Source organism: Toxotes jaculatrix, chromosome 19, assembly GCF_017976425.1.
Source record: "Toxotes jaculatrix isolate fToxJac2 chromosome 19, fToxJac2.pri, whole genome shotgun sequence".
NCBI classification, from domain to species: domain Eukaryota; kingdom Metazoa; phylum Chordata; class Actinopteri; family Toxotidae; genus Toxotes; species Toxotes jaculatrix.
Window position 1 is genome coordinate 8403776 of NC_054412.1, and position 20276 is coordinate 8424051.

At 39.9% G+C, this 20276-nt stretch overlaps 4 protein-coding genes across 5 annotated transcripts; 3 read left to right on the plus strand and 1 right to left on the minus strand.

Moving 5' to 3' along the window:
- Positions 1-29: 29 nt before the first annotated feature.
- On the minus strand, positions 30-3243 carry ppil6 (peptidylprolyl isomerase (cyclophilin)-like 6). The gene is made up of 8 exons (XM_041064667.1): positions 3148-3243; positions 2943-3038; positions 2016-2224; positions 1728-1791; positions 1423-1570; positions 967-1026; positions 712-847; positions 30-615 (listed from the first exon to the last, which is right to left on the minus strand). Exons 1-8 carry the CDS (start codon positions 3223-3225, stop codon positions 504-506), a joined length of 903 nt encoding a protein of 300 aa, XP_040920601.1. The 5' UTR covers positions 3226-3243; the 3' UTR covers positions 30-503.
- Positions 3244-3613: 370 nt separating this feature from the next.
- On the plus strand, positions 3614-9922 carry LOC121199712 (flap endonuclease GEN homolog 1). The gene is made up of 13 exons (XM_041064614.1): positions 3614-3848; positions 3971-4169; positions 4268-4444; positions 4763-4873; positions 4959-5032; positions 5127-5212; positions 5477-5627; positions 5881-5917; positions 6020-6100; positions 6186-6316; positions 6419-6480; positions 7279-7428; positions 7981-9922. Exons 1-13 carry the CDS (start codon positions 3688-3690, stop codon positions 9372-9374), a joined length of 2814 nt encoding a protein of 937 aa, XP_040920548.1. The 5' UTR covers positions 3614-3687; the 3' UTR covers positions 9375-9922.
- A 1298-nt stretch (positions 9923-11220) lies between these two features.
- msgn1 (mesogenin 1) lies at positions 11221-11652 on the plus strand. The gene has a single exon (XM_041064800.1). The coding sequence runs from the start codon at positions 11221-11223 to the stop codon at positions 11650-11652; it is 432 nt and encodes a 143-aa protein (XP_040920734.1).
- Positions 11653-12375: 723 nt separating this feature from the next.
- On the plus strand, positions 12376-20275 carry si:ch211-51e12.7 (uncharacterized protein LOC336335 homolog). 2 transcript variants are annotated; one of them, XM_041065167.1, is made up of 6 exons: positions 12376-12519; positions 14756-14844; positions 15176-15325; positions 15504-15644; positions 15952-16077; positions 19069-20275. In XM_041065167.1, the coding sequence occupies exons 2-6, from the start codon at positions 14756-14758 to the stop codon at positions 19151-19153; spliced, it is 591 nt and encodes a 196-aa protein (XP_040921101.1). In that variant the 5' UTR covers positions 12376-12519; the 3' UTR covers positions 19154-20275. The 2 variants fall into 2 exon arrangements, with proteins under 2 accessions (XP_040921101.1, XP_040921100.1); XM_041065166.1 differs by lacking the exon at positions 19069-20275 and adding an exon at positions 16712-17225.
- The last annotated feature ends 1 nt before the right edge of the window (position 20276 follows it).

The window sequence follows — 20276 nt, forward strand, 5'->3', positions numbered from 1 at the left end:
GAGTAGATTATCTGACTAGATTTTGGAGCACCACTCTGCATATATTTGCATACTTCCCAGAAAATTACTATAATTCCTTAACACTTTAAGGTAACAAGTTCAAACTTACTTGAGAGAGTATGCAAGAAAAAAGTACTGGAATAAGTAGAAACTTCATGCTTACAACACTGATACCCCATATGGAGTAGATAATCTGATTAGATTTTGGTTTGTGCTGGTGCATAGACTAGCCTAATTATGAGTGGGATTTTTTCTGTTGGCATTTTTGATAACAAACTACTAGTAATGTGACCCTATATGTTCTTTTGTCATGGCAATCATGGTGGGACAATCCATGTGTTACAGTTTGGTCAGATAGGATTGTATTGAGCCATGAACTTTCAGGAACTACTTGCTCCTTCTCTCTCTTAAATTCATATTCAAATGTAGTTGTTGGCGTGAAAGACTGTTTATTTTACTACATCAGAAACACTGAAAAACATTTAATAATGTATGTTTAACAGTTATAGCTTCAATACTCCACAATCTGTAACTTTACAGTCATACTTGGGTCTTTCATTGCAAGTCGGGGCCTCCTCCAATCTCTTGAGGACATCAACACCTTCAACCACTTGTCTAGAAAGAAAAATAAGGACATTAGACTAGAGCAAATCTGTAAAACAAATACGAGATTATACAGAATTGGCTAATCACTGTATGGGTTATACAAACCCAAAGGCAACATAGGTCCTATCCATCCAGAGTGTTGGCTGCAGGGTGATGTAAAACTGGGATCCATTGCTGTGGGGACCCTTATTGGCCATTCCAAGAGTGCCTCGCTTTGAGTGGGAAACAGCAAAACTCTCATCTGAAAGAAGAAAGGACACACACTCAGGTGAAGTTACACGTAAATCCACAAATATTCACATGCACAGTGTGTTCTCATGGTACTACTGTAGATGTCTTAAATTGTTTATACATTTTTACCTTCAAAAGTTGGTCCAAAGACCGATTCGCCTCCATTGCCTTTCCTTTCTGGAGAAATATCTGCACAATTCAAAGATACAGTTGTTTTTTTGCAGTATCACTGTGAACTAGACACACAATGACACTGCAAAACACAAACACCGAGACATTTTTAACACACTTCCTCATTGTCAATTAAGTGACATACATTGTGGATAACTTTGGGTACTCTCTAATTCAAATAAGTAAATAGAAATTCCATAAAACTAATGCAGCCTTTCATATTTCAAATCGTAGCACTGGTAATATATTGACATATTTCTCATTGGTTTAAGTGTGATGTATGTATCCCACATGGAGATGTACTGTATGTCCAAAAATGAAATTAACTACCATAATACCAGAATCAGATGGGCTGTATTTCTATTCTAATTGTATTAAACAGGATTATACAGGATTGTGTGGACCATACAGTACCTCCACCTTGCACCCAGCCGTTGGGCACTACCCGATGAAACAGAGAGCCCTTATAGCAGAGCAGGAAGCCGCTCTGCGACAGTCCTTGCTCTCCTGTGCACAGAGCCTCAAAGTTCTTTGATGTCTTTGGACAAACATCTGAGAAAAGCTGACAAGGAGGGAAGACAATGTGTCTGGAAAACATCAGTCACCTCTAAAAATAAAGGCTGGTTTGAAAAGTCACAAGGATGAGATAACACTGGTGGTAAACAGTGTGAAAATACGTGAATGTGGATCCTGTGCTTTATGTTTCCGAGTCATCTCACCTCAAACAGCAACCTCCCCACTGCTTCTCCTGCTATCTCAATATCCATGAAGACAAACCGATGCTATAAAGAAAGGACACAGATATGCATTTTGAAGGGCACTTGACAAGCTCTTGTATGAACCATAACAAATATAATTAATAATTTATTTTTAGAGCAAGTAATATTCAGCTAACAGAGTCACTAATGACTTAAGTATGACTGGAGTCTATACATACAAGTTGCATATCCATGGTTAATCCAATTATAGGCTAAATGAATTATGACTATTTTTTATCTATATACAATGTATTATGTATATGACTTGCCCCAGTTTTCTGGAGATGTTTGGTGTAGTAGTCCTCAGTGAGAGCCATATAGAAAGCCTGTGGCCGAGTGAAAGTGAAACCCCACTGATTCTTTGCCCAGCTGGCAAAATCCTTCTCGTTACCGAGGAGAAGGCCGTTCAGAAAACACATCAGGTTACTGGAGTACTGCCACACTTCACCACGCAGCTCCTTGAATCACAAGTGTTGAACAAGGGATGCGTTGTGATTCAGCATTTCAGAATAACCAGAACGTCAAACTTCAGCAGTGTTTTGTTGTGTAGGTGGGTTTAATTGTATAGTAGAGCATCACAACACTGAGCAAGTTTCTGCAGTTCATATAGTTCCCTTCATTATTTATAACAGCGCTGCCATCACTCATTTCAGATGTCAAGTGCAGTTTTGAGGTTCTTGTACTTTACTTGAGTATTTCCATTTTATAGTCTTCATATTTTCACTGTAGAACATTTAGGATAAAAAAAATTGTATTGTTTTAGTTTTGCTGAACTTGTTTGGGTGGGACAACACAAGTTGCAACCTTATCTTTTTTATTAGTACATGAACATAACATTATGTGTTTCTGGCACAGTGTCGAGCTTTAAGCTGAGCAGAGGTCTTATCACCCACAGTGACTGAAAACACCTATGTGAGTGTCCAACATATGACTTCTAAGTACATTTCTGAATGCATGACATCTCCATGTAATGGTGAGATTTTACTGAAATTGCTTAACTTAAGCTAAATATCAGAATATCTCTCATTATCTATATTTTTTTCACCACTGATGTAGATCAGCTATAAAACACCATGCAAAGCCACAGCACATCTCTCCAGTCCTAAATGGTTTTGCTCTTTATGAATAATTTTCTTGACAAGTGTAATTTCAAACAAATATAACCAGATAACTTACCCTCTTCTTGTTGCATATATACGTGTGCCAGTCAAATTCAAGTAGAGGTTGAATTTTTGGGTCCAAAAAAGCCTCAGGAAACTTCTGCTTTAGTCCCTGTTGTGCATAGTCAAAAGATACTATTGTTGTTGTTAACGTTCAGGTAAAAATACACCAATTACATAAAACTACAGATTTGAGAAACTGAAGAAAACTAACGATTTACCTCAGCAATACTTTTGGCAACATGGAAATTACGGTCTTTAATTAAGCCGACAATTTCTATATGAACCTTTGAGTCCATGGTTAGACAGAAAAACACCAAAAAAAGTAAATAAAAAAGGAAAAGTCCGTAGTCCGTAAACAAGAGTTTCGTATCCATAGCAACAAGCATTTGGAGGCGCTTTAATATGACGTTCAGTTAAAATGTTCGGCCTCGCACGATTTCGTTACTGTGGCCCCTTTCTTCCTGCCTTGTTTTTCAGTAAGCATGTTGTTTGAAAATATAAGCGATATATTACTGTACGGACGTTATAGCGTTGTTCTGTAATTATTTTGTAGCCACAATTAACGTTCTTTCAAACCTTTTGACAATTAACACAGCAATAAGCAACATAGCAGAGAGCTAGCCAACGAAATGGAACGCGGCCCAATGGCGCCAGTGTTCGAAAATTCCGGCTAGTTGTGTTGTGTTGTTTGTTTAGTAGTCACGGTTTTCTACACTTTTCTGGCTGTTAAATCAGTATAAACTCGTTTTGGAGCAGTTATGGGTGTTCACGATTTGTGGTCTATCGTGGAGACGGTTCGTGAGTCGGTGCCGCTGTACAGTTTGAGCGGAAAGACGCTCGCAGTTGATCTGAGTTTATGGGTGTGCGAGGCTCAGCATGTTCAAGCAATGATGGGGAGAGTTACCAAGCCCCACTTGAGGTAATGCCCATACGTGGCACTTTGTTTATTCATTATGTTAGCTTCAATTCTGATATTTAAAGCGTATTTTTTTTCCACGTCAGCTGATCACTCACCCCAGTGCAATGCTCTTTTGTGTGTAGGAATTTATTTTTCAGGGTGTCCTCTCTCACGCTTATGGGGGTAAAGCTTGTGTTTGTCATGGAGGGAGAAGCCCCTAAACTTAAAGCAGAAACCATGAACAAGAGGACGGAAACAAGGTTTGGAGGATTCAAAAAAGCCTCTGCCCCTAAGTCTACAACAAACACCAGCAGAGGGCGCTTCAAAGCTGTCCTTAGAGAGGTTGGTGGGTTCCTATCTCCCTCTCTCTCCTGCAGCTGTTATTATAATAAATTTGTGTTTTGTTTTTTTTTAAAGCACACTCTTTCTTGCCTCTATAGTGCGCAGAAATGTTGGACTATCTAGGTGTGCCATGGGTGACAGCTGCTGGGGAGGCTGAGGCCATGTGTGCTTACCTGGACTCACAGGGCCTGGTGGATGGCTGCATCACCAATGATGGAGATGCATTCCTGTATGGAGCCCGGACTGTCTATAGGAACTTCAATATGAATAGTAAAGTATGTATGTACAAGTTCATCTCAGTCACCCACAGTGTACAAAATCTGGGGGAAGCTGGTTAATTGCTCATTTGAGAGGCTTCTTCAGTTCAAACTATTTTGGGGAATAGTACTGAATTTATAGGTGTGATCAAGTCTCAGTCTGGTGATTTACATTAAACTGTATCTGTATCTGTGTTTAAACACAAAGTTCCTGTTGATTTCCAGAAAGAAAAAACAATATTCCATGTTTTTGTTCCCAATTACAACCCTAAAATGGATACATGGATAAGCAATAAGGCAAATCTGAATAGTACTGTCCCTCACTTTTCCCTCCAGGACCCTCAGGTGGACTGTTATCGGACCTCTCAAGTGCAAACAGAGTTACATCTGTGCAGAGAGAACCTTGTTGGTCTGGCCATCTTCCTTGGCTGTGATTATATTCCTAAGGTAAAGAGGGCCCTTGGAAATTTGCTTCATCAAACTCACTGACATGAATGACCTATATTAATGTATATTTTCATGTTTTTTTAAGGGCGTACCAGGTGTTGGTAAAGAGCAAGCTCTTAAACTTATCCAGGCACTGAAAGGACAAACGCTTCTGCAGAGGTAGGAAACAAAATTTACTAATAGCTTTCTTTCCTATTAGTTGAAGATAACATGTTGTATTTGTGATCTTGCAACTTTTCTGTGGTCCCTTCAGGTTCAACCAGTGGAAGGAGAATAATGCAGGTGTGTCTGAGGGAGTTGTGAAAAAAGTTCCTCACTGCCACGTGTGTCGACATCCTGGTGAGTGGTGCCCTGCTTTGAACTCTGACCACTGTTTCTGAACCCGACGAAGTGGGAGTGCCCCACGTCTCACACATGGCTAATTTAAAACCATCTAACTTGTCATGTTAAAACATACACTTATGTGAGAGGTGTCTGAACATGCCTCTGATTTCACACCCAAATTGTAAAAGTGGGCTAGATCTTAATAGTCTTTGTTTCTTTCCTCTCTCTTTCTCCTGCTTCTCCTGTTGCATTAAATATTTATTCTGATTTCATTTTCAGGCTCCTCAAAGGCACACGAGCGTGGCGGCTGTGTGCTCTGCGACAGTAAACGCTTCTGTCAACCTCAGGATTTTGATTACCAGTGTCCCTGTGACTGGCACCGCTATGAACAGACACGCCAGGCTTTGTCTTTGGAGGCAAATATCAGGAAGTATGTTATGTGAAGTTGATTAGTTAAATGCCAAAAAAAAAGCATACATTTGGTTATTTGCCAATTCATTAAGGCATTTTAAAGCAAAAATGGCAAACAAGCATTTGTTTACTCAGGTGTCAACATTTTGATAGCAAACTGGGTTTTGAACATTTAGTTGTGCACAACAAGACACTTGTAAAAGATTTTTCTAAAATGATTTCAAAGGGTGGTTTGTTTTCATATTACATGTATTCTGTTCATTCTTCTTCAGGAAAACACTGGCAAGTCAACAGTTCCCTTTCACAGAGGTACAGCTATTTCCATCAGCTATGGTTTATTTGGTATTGTGTCATACACTGTCATAACAATGTACAAAATATGTAATGTAATACTTAAATCGCTTTTTGCAGATCATTAGTGAGTTTCTGATTTCCAAAGATAAACCCGTGTCACATTTCAAGAGGAGACAACCAAATATGCTGTTGATGCAGGTAATTTGTTTATTTGAATTACTCGCTCAGTTAGTTGTTTAGTTCACGCTTTAGTGAGTTGCATGTAAAAATTTGTGTTTTCCAGAAATTCGCCCATGACAAAATGGAGTGGCCGAAGCACTACACCAGTGAAAAGGTTTTAGTCTTGATGACCTACGCGGAGCTGATGAACCGAAAATATGGGAGAGAAATGTCCTCCCAAATCAAGCCCCTCAGGTAGTCCTACAAGTTCAATTTCAGTTTTTAACAACAAAATATCTCTATAGTGACACTGCTGAAACAAAATCTTAAAGCTGAATTTATTTTTTCCTTCAAAAGAATATTGAAACCAAGAGTGAGGAATGGCATCGCTTGCTTCGAAGTCATCTGGGGCACACCAGGTCAGTTTAAATACTGGATTTTTTTTGGACAAATTATCTCATCCATTTAATCAATTCTGCCCCTCATATTAGAAGTTGAAAGAGAAAACTATATGTAACAAAACATCCCATGAGTTGAGTGACACGTCTGCTGCTCTAAGCGGAGGCTGGGGTGCGGGGTGCTCGTCACCGGGTTGTCTGTTAGTGACTGGCTGTGAGGTGGGGTTCGGAGGTGACAGATCAGTCACAACAGCCACTAGGTGCTAAACTGGCTTCCTTCCCCAGGCTGGGAAATGTGTCATATCAAAGTCCACTTCACTAACAAGCCCGTCTGACCTGAGTGGCCTGAGAAAGTCTCAACCAGCTTATAACGAATGTGGTTCCTCATCACTTGTCTTACATCATGGAAAGTAAATAAACCTAAAGGGTTAGTTCAAGTACCTTTATCCAACATGCTTTGCTGCAAACTGTAGTTGTTTAAAATATCCCTGACTGTTCTGTCTTATATCTACATTTAGAGGCAAATGTTGCTCAGTTGGGTGGACATTGGGGTTGATTTTTGATTTGTTGCAGTGCAAATGCAAATCATGCAGTGTAGAAAGTTGAGTTTCCTCAAAATAAATAAATAAATAAACAAGTAATTTTAAAAAAACACATTTTTCATTTCAGCTATTGTGGTGTTTTGAACTCTAAGTGCTTCGCTGTTTGATGTGGTTCTTCATTTTCTCACTGGATCAATAAAGACAAACAGAGGAGCAGCCATTTACTGCATGCAAATTTGACCTAATCTTGATGGTTGTTTTTTTTAATTTTCTGCAGAACATTACGCGTTTCCTGAAGATCAGCCTGCAGAGGGTCAACATGAGGTGAGGACAGTCGAGGAAGAGTCTCTCTTCCGTGTAGCCTTCCCAGAGGTGGTGGAGAGCTACCTGAGAGACAAAGCTCTGGCTGAAGAAAATAAGACCAAAAGTAAGACAATAATTTATAATATCCACTTTTTAAAAATGCATGTCAGTGGATAAATCTACAAAAAAAATTTGTATGTGTATTTTGTTCTTGGAAGGTTAACCATGTCTGACAGTAAGTGCAAATAATTTTTCACACCAAAAATGGCAGCCGCCCCCCCCTACCCTCACAGGCGCAACAGGCTAGAAGACTTCCCACACTCGGCTGACAAGGGTGTTCTGATCAAAGGCACCTGGAGCTTTGACTTGTTTTTCAAGGCTGTCTATTACAGCCGCTCTGACACCTGAAAATGTAGAGTTTGGCAACTCAGCTAGTTCACACCACAGGCTTTGATGCAGCCGAGAGGTGTCTGTCTCACAGGCCTCGCTGTCACTTCATGCAGGTTGTACTTTGCTCCTCCTGGTTGTCACTGCTGTAGAGCTCCACTTTCTAATATGTGGTGAGACTGAAAAACTTTCAGTCAAGTGTGAATATATTGAAAGGAACCGTGAACTCATTCAGATAGTGTTCAAGAAATTTAAAATGTTTGATTTTCTGTCTCAATTTCCTTTACAGAAAGGAAACCAAAGAGCAAAAAGGAGAAGCCATCTGATGTCTCTGATGGTATTTCAGACCTCTTGGCTCAGATGAGCCTTCAGAGTTCCTCTTCAGAAACTGCTACCACTCAACCACAGACGCTGCTTTCTACCAATTCAAAGACAGAAAACCCAGAGGTGGTGGTTTTGGACACTCCAGTGAACCATAAACAGCATAGTGACTCAAGAGAAGATGACATCCGTCTGGGTAACTGCCCCAACACTCCTATGTCTCATGCAGAATCAGAGGCTGTTGCTTCACCATCTGTCTCTGCTGTTATCGATGCTCTACACCTGAGTGATATTGACTGGGAGGCCTTGTCCTTCACATCCTCTCCACCTCCACAAGCTGCTACAAACCACACCACTGAGCCCAAGCAGAATAAATCCACAGACCGAGACGTCAAGGAAATAGAGGGCGAAAACACCAAGCATCAAACCTCTGGTGACGTCAAACAAGCAGATTCCAGATCAGCTCTGGAGCTGTGTTTCACAGAGTGTCCTCTAAGGGACAGGGTGCTTATGAGGAATACAGCCAAAGCTATAAACCAGCGGGAGGTACACAATGATGTGGTCTCAAAACAATTAAATTATGAGTTAGCCTCTCTCGAACACATTTCTCCTCACAACTCAAAACCAAATGGGCAAGTCTCCAGTAAAGGAGGCAGTGACAGTAAGTTGACAGGGAAGGAATCTGATGTTAACAAAAAAGAACCACTCAGTGATAAAAGTCAGTGTGTAAAGAATAAGGCAGAAACAGAAGCTAGTACCCCAAAACAGCCAACAATGCCTGCAGTAAAAGGTCAATGTAAGGCAAAGGACAAATCCAGTGGTTCCCAAAAACTGCCTCAGAAATATAAATTCGTCAGGGCGGCCATTTCATCATCTGCTGTCGCACCACAGAGGTGCCGCACTGACCCAGGTCAAAGTGACAAAGACAGGAACGTGCCACAGACCACCAAGAAGAGTGTGTGTTCGAGCGTGTGTTCATCCAGCGAGGACAGTGATGCAGAGAACCAGCAGTCTGGACCTCAGAGAAAGGCTAAGATAAAGCCTAGCAACAAAATCAAGGCCAGCTTCATTACAGACTTCCCCCTGAAACCAGTTTCTGGACCTAAAACAACCCAACAAGCAATGAAACCGACTCACTGCCTTCAGCCATTGGGACACAGTACAGGTGCTGAGATAAACAGAACACCTGTATTGACTAAAAGCAAATGCCAGGATGTCCCAACAGCTATTGTGGATGGCAATGATGTTTTTTCTCAGACTCCAGCTTCACCCATCACCGTGTTAGATAGTGATGACTCAGTGATTTGTGGTGACAGTCCACTGCCACTGGCAGAGAGACTGAGACTGAAATTCCAGAAGTGAGCAGCACGGTTACACATTTAAGTTATTTTATGTTGAATGTGAGTGTTTGAGTGGAATTTTGGAAACAGTAGTTTCCAAAAAAGTCCTGACTCAAGGTACGTTTACAAGCTTTTTACAGTAGAGCTGCAACAATTAGCTGATGAGTTAACTTACAGAAAATTAATCATTGACTTTTTTTGACTATTGAGTAATGATTTGAGTAATATTTCAAGCAAATGTATTGAAGGCTCCAGCTTTTCCAATATTAGAATTTGCTGCTTTTTCTTGTCTTAACATAATAGATTGAATATATTTGGGTTCTGGACTGTTGATGAGACAAAACAAGACTCGTAATGACAACAGTAAGGGTTTTAGGAAATTGTGATGGACATTTTTCACGGTTTTCTAAACCAAACAGCTAATCAAGAAAAGAAGTCAGTCTAAGCTTTGCCACAGTTTTAAGTATTAAATGTCAGTTATCAGTTATATGTGGTTTGAAAGCTCCAGAAAAACCTACTAATTGGACCTTGTGTCAAAAATGTATTTTTGTATAGATATTTATATAGGTATTGGCTGATTGCATGGCTAGTGTACAAAACATTAAATTGTTCAAATAAGTTCTTGTTAAATGTTGAATTTTTTGTAGCACCAAAGCTACATGACAGCTACATACTAGAGCGTGTTTCTCTGACTCTGAATTTAACAGTTTATGTAAATCAGGTGAAAATCTTGCGGATTAGCACAGCTCTAAGTATTAAATACCATATAACGGCACCACGTGTGCTTGTTTTCTCCCACTGTTCTTTGACAAGCTAAATGTCACTTCACAGGGCCAGAGAGAGAAGGAACTACAGCTGAGCGGGACACCTAAGACACTGAGCCATTGGTTTTACAACCTACTAGTGTTGGTCCCCTTGATCATGAGTGAGGCCTTACTCACCTTTTCAGACATGAAAGGTCTGGCAGGAGCGTGGTGACAGCTGCCCAAATAACAACACAGTCCTAGTACTGGCTCTTAAAACTTATTTTTCCTAATGCAAGTGCTGGAAATCAAGCATTTTGTCTGGATACTTCAACTTAAGTCTGTAGTGCAAATTAACTTGTGTGTAGAACCATGAGTAATTTTCTTGTTAAGGATATTTACACTTGGTAGAAAACTCTTAAAGTGTAAACAGGTAAAATTGCACTGGAAACAAGTATTATTACTGCTTCAGGTGTAAATTGGCAAAATTTGTGCACATTATAAAGGGAAAGGGATTCTTAAGATTCAGAACAAGGACAACATGAAATTATTTGTCACTGTATTTATAAACCATTGGTCAATGACCGCTGATGATACTGAACTTTGAGGTGTTCTTACATACTGCATTTCTTTTAGGTAAATTGAATCTGCAAGGCTAATTTCAATCTGTTAAAATGATTTTCCAATGTTGTTTGGGCATAGGACGTCCAGACTGAAGACACATGCAGGCCTGACTTGCCAGAGAGGTGTGAAGATCTCAGGTGAAACCGCATCCTCCCATTTCTTCATTAGACAGATCACATCAAACTGATAATTGTCGTCGCGCAGACTTTAAAGAGTAATTTCCCACAAAAGGAATCTAATTATTTTTCTTTCTATCACATTATCCGTCTATTTAGCCTTATTCACACCCCAGTGAGAACGAACGACGTCCTTCGGGAAGGTTGCATTTTGGCACTTGAGGTTTTCTTTGAACTTTTTTTTTCACCTGAGCTGTGAACCAATAAACCTCCGGAGATCTGCTTCTATATAAAACGCTTTGGCAAAATCACCTTCACAGCATCTGCTTGTTATCCACCCTGAATGTCATCCTCGCTGCATGGGCGTCTGGTAGTTATTTCTAACATGGACCTGGGCGCTGTTACAGCTAAAATACTGTCTGAATGGAAGAGCCGCGAGAGTGCATTTGGAGGAGAACAGGAGTCACGTCAGTCCACCTCACCACAATCCTCAATGGACTCCATGTGCTCCTCACCAGAGATGTGCTACTCCAGCGGGAATCAGGAGATCAACGATTTCTCTTTTGGCTTCACGGGACGCAGGAGGGCCCCGGCGGCGCAAAGGCAGAGCAAGCCCAAGATGTCCACTAAAAGGCGCATGAAGGCCAGCGAGAGGGAGAAGATGAGGATGAGGAGTCTTGCAGAGGCTCTGCACCAGCTCCGTGACTACCTGCCGCCGGACTACAGCAAAAGAGGCCAACCCCTAACCAAGATACAAACCCTTAAATACACCATTGAATACATCAACAAGCTCTCAGACATCCTGAGCCGCGCGTAACGGGACGCAAAATGGACCACTTTTACGCATCAGGTTTATCCTCCTCTGGACATTTGATGGAGTTAGTTTTATATCTCTGATGGGTAGTGTCACGTCTTTATGATAACTTAATCAGTAAATTTCATTTAATGTCTTCTCTTTTTTTCCCTTGTCACGATGTAAATATTGTTTAGCGGGCACTTGGCAATTATTTTTGTATATGAGGCTGCCTTTGCTGGAATTATGAATTCAGTTTTTGGAAACAGAGTTTGCTGTTAGTTGAGATGTATATAGTGATGGGTATGCAATACAGCCGTACTGATGGAAAATCTCTCCAATGTTCTTAGAGAAACCGCATCATACTTATATACTTACATACTTACACTAGTATATTTTAGAAATTATTAGTTGTGTGATATTTTTAAAATTTTGTTGTGTCTGAAAGGTAACAGAATATTTACACAAACATGTTTTCTACTGAAACATCAACAATAAATTCGTGTTTCGTGTCAAAAACTTGTGGCCCAGTTAATTAATGAAGCGTCTTGAGGGTGAAGACGTTTGGAACGCACGTCAGTCCCGTTCTTCCAATCAGAATGCCAGAACACCGAAAACTTGCTTGAGTGACAACATCAAGGAGCCAATCAGACACCAGCATTTCTTTCAATGGGCGGTCATTTTCACATAATGTGTTTCTCACAAAGAAATCCCAACCTGGGATGTATCTAGTCTGACGAAGCCGCCATTTCAAAGCGCAGAGGGGCTCCAGAAGCTGTAGTGATTTTTGTACATTTTTTTTTTTTAATTTTCTAATATATTTTATTTTTATTAGCAAGTAGGAAAAATATATTACTCTTTGAATCTACCTCGCCTGCACCATCAACTGAAGTAAGTCATTCCTCCTAAGCGTTTGAAAACCACAGGAACACCCCTTTTCATACATGACTAACCCTAATATTTAACTACACACTTGTTATTAGGTTTATTTATTTCGTATTTTTGACTAGGAAAGCGGCTATTAAACGTTAAATGTCTACTTGAACACTGTTCATAACGAACCAACTGTTTTGGATACAGCATAGTGTATGTCAAGTCTCCTCTGCGATGTTAATTCCAGGAATTAGACAAGGCCCTTTAAGCGCCTTGCATTATAATCTAGCCAGCTGTGCTCAACATTAGTTCCTATATGTTAAAAAAAAGTATTAAGTAGCATTATTAGAGACTTGAAGTGTATTTGTTGCACAGGGCCCCTCAGCTTAATATTTAAGAGCTCACACAGCTCCAGCTCCTCTCAGGATCAGGATAAAAATGTTTCCATGACGCTCGTCGTGCCTTTGGCTTTGCAGGCTTATTTACTTTAAAATAACAGTGATAATGTACGTATGCGTGACAGTCCTCCATGGCACGGTTACGGTCGTTAGTTGCAGACTTTATTGTCATTGTCATATGCGTTAGAGTCGGTGCATTAACTGCAGTTACACTGCCACACAAAACCTCTGGCTACCGCCTTACAATATTCAGTAATGTGCAAAATCTAATGTATACACAAAGTCTAAATCCAAAAACGGACCTATTTAACCTACATGATGGCAGGATTAATTGCGTGTCTTGATTTTTGAGACTGCATAGATTTAGCTAGTTGTACTTGATAAACTGTCATCTGAGTGTCCATACAGGTAAGAGAAAGTATGCGACAAACCACTTTCAAAATATCTACATAAATGCAGTACTACCTGCATTAATTAAAATAGTCTGATGCTGAGACTAACAGTTAAGAATAACAAATGATTTCAAGTTATAAAACTTAAGCATTTTTAGACGTACCAAGACTTTATTAAGAAATAAAGAAGGAAGGAAAATACTAAAAAGTAAGGTCATGGTGATTTCAGCATACTTTGTGGCATTTTGTTATCTAAAATATTGTTTATTCATCAATTCCTTCAGGGATTCAACAGTTGTGCTACATTTTTATTGTATCTTTGTAGAGTGTATCTCAGAATATCTATGTAAAAAGGTGTTTGGCCAATGTTGGACCTCTTAAGCTTACACAAATTCCTAGATCTTTTGCAGAATATCTGACGCACTGGAAGAAAAACGCATCTTGACCAGCTCTTTCAATTTCTGGTCTCCTGGGGCAGTTGCTCCTTCACAACAAATCTTGAAAGTCACTCCAAAAATTGCAAACCCTCCAAATATGTTAAGTGGCATTTTCATGCTTAATGCCCAACCCTCCTTCCCTATCTTTCCCCTGATCACTAAAGTCTCCTCTCCCACTCCACATTCCTACTGGCAGATACTGCATTTTACAGTAGTGATCTGGGCTCTGGGATTATTAATAATTTTCTAGCTCTGGCTTTGACTTGCAGTACTCCGTGTTTAACATGCAAATTTGTCACCTGTTTCAGTGTGAGGCAGTCACACTGTGTCACCTCCAGCTGCAGAACAACACAGCACTAAGGTTTCATGTTTCCAAGATCTGCTGTGTGACATTTCAAGAACATTGTGATAAAACCACATGCCTAAGTTTGTTGTTCATCAGTGAATATTTTAATCACAAATGATCTCATACAACATCAGAGAGTTATTGCAGGAAAACAAGCTATTCACTGAACTTTTAATCCAATAGTAATAGCCATTTTACCGTGGCACTTTTCGAGTAACATAACAAAGTGTTCCAGTAGGAGTGAAGCAATCATCAGAAGTAAACTAATATACAAATTAACTCACTGAGCACTTTATGAGGAACACCATACCCACACAGGGTACGTCCTCCTTTTACAGCCTCAGTTCTTCATGGCGTGGATTTCACAGTATGTTGGAAACATTCCTTTGAGATTCTGCTCCATGTTGACATGAGTACATCACGTAAGTTCTGCAGATTTGTCAGGTGCACATTCATGCTGCCAGTCTCCCGTTCTGCCACATCCCAGAGGTGTTCTGTTGAATTCAGCAGAGCATATGTTTGCAAGTAGAAGTCTTTTTCATGAGCAGGGATCATGTTCTAGTGTATATTGTATGTTTTGTGTATAATAAATTCAAGGATGCTACTTGTAGCAAGCCCTAATGTTAAATACAATGCGATTGTGTTAGTGTTCTGTATGTAATTAAATCTGAATCATTTCAGATGGATGCAGACACAGAAGAGAGCATTACAGAAACTTCAAAGACTTCCAAGGATGAATCTGAGAGACCTGTAACCGAAAACAAATCCAGGTATCTCCTGTTGTCTTTTACAGTTTTATACTGTATTTATGGAATTATAATGGTTTTCAATCTGCATGAAGAAAGTAGGCAATTGATCCCCATCCTTTAAGTGTCTTCAGTCAGTGAACATGCTCTCAAATGAAATGTGGACTTGCCCACACAACACAACAACGTTGTATATAGTTCACTTTTTCATGGCCTGATTTCTGGGTATTGAAGTAAAAACTTAAAGATTTACCAACCTGCTTTTGGTTTTACCAGTTTCCTGTTACAGTTTCACATGATTGAACTTGGACTAGTGGCACGGTGGCAGTTTCCTCATAAATGGTTTTCTCCTAAGGGGTCGTGGGTTCAAAGGCCGTGGTCGAGGGGGTCGGATGGGTCGTGGTGGCATGCGCGGTGGGCGAGGCATGATGAAGGGGTTTGGTCCCCCAGGACATGGGAGGGGTCGAGTGAAGGATGGAGCCATGAATGGACTTGCACCCATGAGGTACTTTACTAATCTAGCAGATATGGTATTTTTATAAAATAGTATAGTATGTTATAAAACATAAGGGAAATGCCTTTTAAGTCTTAAAAAACTTTTTTTTTTACTGAATTTGGGTATCATCAAAATTCTTAAACCTTACTGATTTGGATAAATTACATTTCCTGGCTTTCTCTTGCAGGGGAATGGGAAGGATGCGACCCTACCCAGACCTTAGAGGTCATCAAGGTAGGGGTGGACCAATGGGTATGGGCCCTCCACATCCTCCTCCTCCCCCACCGCCTCCCATGCACCTGAGAGGCCCCTTCCCACCCATGCCCAGGTAACCACACACAAATCACATGTGCAGACATCCATGCAGATGTTTTGGCAGCTAAATGGACCCTATCCAGGGAAATTTGACTAAGATATTGAGGAAGATTCTGCAAAGTTTAAACAAAGTTTAAATGCTGCAATTTATCACACTTTTGTCACTTTTTTCTTTTTGAATCATTTGCTTCCACTGAGTGGATGTTTGTTGACCTTTGTGCATCAACGATGGCTCTTGTTAATCACTACAGCGGGTGTCGACAGGTTTACTGACCAAATGCGCATGAAAGTCATTACTTGTATTGCTGTTATGTTTGTAGACATGGACCCCCTCCACCTCCTCCTCCGGGTCATCCTGGGTTCAGAGGGCGCCCACCTCACCCTCGAGGCCGTGGCATGCCGCCTCCTGGACCACCACGCCATTTCCACCTCCGCGGCCCAAGAGGGTAAGAGCTCTTTGAATATTAATATCATGCTTAAGCTTTGCGAGACGCAATCCTCTGCACTTTGCTTGCACACTTTTAAGAATCCTAATTAAAATGAAATATACATCTGGGAAACACTTGAGACGTGCTTACACCAGTTGTGTTCCTTTAAATCTGTGATGCAAATATGCAGTAAACTGCAAGCAAAGAGACTGAGGGTTGTGACACAAAATGCACAGTCCTTTCTGTCCCTTTCTCTTCAGCCTCATTATAACTGAATTTTCTTTACTTTAACTTGCCCTCTGATTATCTCATTTCTCTCTCAGTTTGTTTGTCAAATAGAAGAAATAATGCCCAAACAGTCTTACAAGAACAGTTGTTGAGTTAAAGAATATTATTAATAATATTATAAGTTAGTTTGTAAAGAAAAATTATACTTACTGCTCAACTATTTGAAGCCAGACTCTTAAATAGTGCATGGAATAATGAAACTGGAAGAGACGTTTCACTGTATTTTGCCTTTCAAAGGTACCTCAGTTAATTCAGAGGGGATGACATCCCTGACTGGAGTAATTCAGATGGCTGCTCTTATCAGAGTGTGCCCCCTATTGGCCAAAGCCAAGAATCCAATGTGTGATTTTATCCTTTTACACAGCTACCACAATGGACCGGTCTCTCCTCCGCCTCACCCCCCACCTGGCAGAGGCCAGAGGTGGCCAGGGCCCCCTGGTGGCCGACGCTTTTAACACAGCCTGCCCTAAAAACAAAAACCAAGCACTTGTTAATGGGGCCTAAAGTGGTGCAATGAATGAAATGCCCCGGAATTATGTGTTACACAAAGTCTCTGAGTATATTTATGACATACTCTGTGGCCAAATGTCTAATTATTGATATTGTCTAGTGGCAAAGAAACAATGTGAATTGACTAATGAGGACACACAAAATGCCTCAAAACGTAATAATGTAAAGGCATTTTCACGTTCTGTTACCTATAAATACTGTTGGTACTGTAGGAACTATTTGACATTGTTGAGAAAAAGCTGTTCTCAAAGGGAGAAAAATTCTTTTCAGAGTTCTTTAAATGTTCTGTGGTTCTTGTTACAGTCACCCTGTGAGCCTTAAGAGAATATACTGATTCTTAATAAAGAATGGGTGACAAAGCATGTTTGAAGGTGGGGGTGGGTGGGGGGGTGAATTAATGAAAGAGTGCACAACAGCCCTCAAGCACCACTGTTAACTAGTTTAGTACACCTTGGACCTCCCTAACCTTTCCTTTTGTTACATGGGAATAGTTATGTATTATAACCTCACCAAGCAGTGCAGCAAATATTGTTTAACACTTACACATTTTTCAAGTGATAGGACAATATTCCACTTGTCAAGTATTCATGAGTATTTAATTTTATATTTTATATCGTTAATGTGCAGCTATTTTAAGTTATGAGTATTGCTGTTTGGAACATTCATGTTTGTCTCCAGCAATCTATTGTGTAATGACAAAAAGGAAAAGGCATTATAAATGAATAGTATACTGAAAGATATATCTATTAGCTTTTATAAATGAAAGCAAATTCCATTAGTATTTGCTTCAGTTAATGATAAGAAATTACTCTTTACTGTGTTTAGTTTTTTGAAGTGTTATAAATACTTTATTCACTGTAATTAACATAACTTTTGTGAACCTGTGAATGTGTTTTATGAGAACCGTCAAGACGTATGACTTAGTCGTGAAGAAAAAAAAAATAAAACTAAAAATAAACTCAACCTCTCTTTTTTTGTTTATTCACAAACAAGTCTGAGAGTTGTCATTACAATTTGCAGCATATCTGTAATATCTGAAACAGTATGAATTGCAATGTCAGAACTAGCACTTTACTCAGTGTTCACAGTGTTTCACATTTTATCCATGTAAAGACCACTTCAAAGATACTCATAATTAAGACTTTTTGGATGAATATGGAGGACCAAGAGCCCTTAATGAACATAATAATTTCTAAGCATTCAGTGGCTCTAACTGAATCATTTCTGTAGGCTTGCTGAGGGCTGAAATTTATTGTAGACCAGCAAAGGCTTGGAAACATAATCCTTAAATTGCATCTTTAGCTGCAGAGCACTTCAAACATGAATTTCATTTTCTCAAAGAAGTGTGTTACCATGTATCTTCCCATGTAAATATGACTGGAGGACTCAGAACCGCTCCACTTGCAGGGCATTGAAATGCTCATGACTGAACGTCATGTCACAGTTCAGTGGTAGCATGTCTAAAAGGAGGACATCATCTGCAAAGGATAAGCACTCTGATATGACCAAGGACTGTGTGTTTTCTTTCTGTTAAAAAAAAAAGTCCAAATTTTGACCTTGACTTAAAGGGGAGGAAGGGGTGTGTAGAATTTTGACCAATATCTATTCTTATAATTAAATTTTCTTAAATGTCCTGTAATCTCATATGTTTGTAGCTATGCCTGTAGTTTGAATGACAGTTATGATCATCAAATTAATGGTTTTACAAAGTACACACAGATTTGCTCTTGAATCTTTGGCACCAGTTGTTGAGAATTGGAATAGAATGGAGACCAATTAAGTATTTTGGCTCTTTGAGTTTTGCAAGCTGTGTAAATGCATGTGGCTGTTTTTCCATAATGTGATAATTTAGGCCCACTGAATTTAGGAAACAACAGCCCTGGTTTGGTGCAAAAGTACAATCATATGAAGAAGAGGCATTTATTATTAATGCTGTCTGTTGTATGTACTGCTGGCACAAACCAGGCTTTGTCGTTATCTCTGGAAGAAAGAGCACTTTATTTACTGAGCCTCTCAGATGCTGCAGGCGTCAAAATCAGTCCATTTCATAAATGAGCCGCAGACAGGTGTTACACTCTCCCCTCCTCTATCTGTCTTTTTCCATCTCTTCAGCACTTTCAGTACATTTTGCTGCCTCTTCAGTCTCTGCAGTCCCTTTTTGTTTCTCCCTTTGGTTGATTATAACAGACTGACTGTTGTTGTCTCCTGAAGGGGGGCACACAGTACAGTTAACCTCCCAGGCCCCAGGAACCCAGGTCCTCCCTCACACCTCTCCCCTCCTTCAGCAGCGGCGTGACACCTGAGGCCCGGCACTTCACTTGAAAAGGTGAGCCTCCTCTTGTGTCTTAATCCCTAAACCCCTAAACCTTATGCCTGGAGATTCTCTCTTTCAGGGTGGAAGGTGAAACAGCAACAGAGTCGTACCAAACTAGGTGAGACACAGGTACAATTGAATGATGGGTAAATTACATCTAGCTGCTTCAGTTTCAGGGTCCTGCTATTGTACAAGCTGGCTCACTCGCAGAGCCATTGTTTTGCTGCGTTACAGGGTTTCTACTTATTATTAAGATTCCCAAGGTATGCCTCTATTTGAATAGTAAAAGTAATGAAAAAAATATTGCATAGGCTATAAGATAAATGGATCTCAAACTTGAAGGTGCACATGAACAGGCTTCAGGCATATTTGTGTAAATGAGAATCATGAAATGTAGGTCCACGTCAGAAAAAGTTCTGTGCATCTTACTGAGCAAGGTTTTTCAAACTTGCAATAACCAAACAAAGCAGAATGGAAATCTGGTTTAAATATGGTAATTTCTCTCAACAAAGTTTTAAATATCTACATAACCATAGTTGGTACATGGTACAGTATTGATGGCCATTTTGGAAGAACATTTTTAAATAAATATATGAGCCAACGCTTGTATTCAGACAGGATTCCTGCAGCCATACCCCCCCACCCCCCAATTAGGTCTATGCAAAAAGGAGCAGGGGTGGAAAATGACTAATCATGTGATGTGTTGTATAGCTGGAAATGCTGACATGCTGTCTCTCTGCAGCAAAAAAAAAGCTTCTTATCACTACTTCCTTTGCAAACATGAACTACCATATGATTAATGTCTGAGTGTCATCTCTGTACGACAGCTTCTTTTAATGCAGGAATACAGAGGGAGAGGGGCCCCAACAGTCTTTAAATAGAACCATGGAGATAACAAAGTGTTTATGGTGATAAATACAGGGACTTTCGGGAAACATTCAGGAAATCTCCTTAAAATGACAGGAAGGATGAGCCATCAGTTGCTCAGAATAAGTGAGCTGTGTTGCTGTTACTGTTAAACAGAAACTAAAAGTTTAATCCAGTTGATTTTATGTTTTGCCTTATAAATTCTTGTATACGAATTATTCAATAAATGCAAAAAAAC

Excerpts from the sequence above, each read along its gene's own strand:
- LOC121199712 (XM_041064614.1), top strand. The coding sequence starts at position 3,688 with ATGGGTGTTCACGATTTGTGGTCTATCGTGGAGACGGTTCGTGAGTCG. Across the intron at positions 4,445-4,762 it reads ACTTCAATATGAATAGTAAA|GACCCTCAGGTGGACTGTTA; the intron begins GTATGTATGTAC and ends TTTTCCCTCCAG. Across the intron at positions 7,429-7,980 it reads TGAAGAAAATAAGACCAAAA|AAAGGAAACCAAAGAGCAAA; the intron begins GTAAGACAATAA and ends TTTCCTTTACAG.
- ppil6 (XM_041064667.1), bottom strand. The coding sequence starts at position 3,225 with ATGGACTCAAAGGTTCATATAGAAATTGTCGGCTTAATTAAAGACCGT. Across the intron at positions 3,039-3,147 it reads TTGCCAAAAGTATTGCTGAG|GGACTAAAGCAGAAGTTTCC; the intron begins GTAAATCGTTAG and ends TATGCACAACAG. Across the intron at positions 848-966 it reads CTTTGGACCAACTTTTGAAG|ATGAGAGTTTTGCTGTTTCC; the intron begins GTAAAAATGTAT and ends TTCTTCTTTCAG.
- si:ch211-51e12.7 (XM_041065166.1), top strand. The coding sequence starts at position 14,756 with ATGGATGCAGACACAGAAGAGAGCATTACAGAAACTTCAAAGACTTCC. Across the intron at positions 14,845-15,175 it reads GTAACCGAAAACAAATCCAG|GGGTCGTGGGTTCAAAGGCC; the intron begins GTATCTCCTGTT and ends TTTTCTCCTAAG. Across the intron at positions 15,326-15,503 it reads AATGGACTTGCACCCATGAG|GGGAATGGGAAGGATGCGAC; the intron begins GTACTTTACTAA and ends TTTCTCTTGCAG.
- msgn1 (XM_041064800.1), top strand. The coding sequence starts at position 11,221 with ATGGACCTGGGCGCTGTTACAGCTAAAATACTGTCTGAATGGAAGAGC.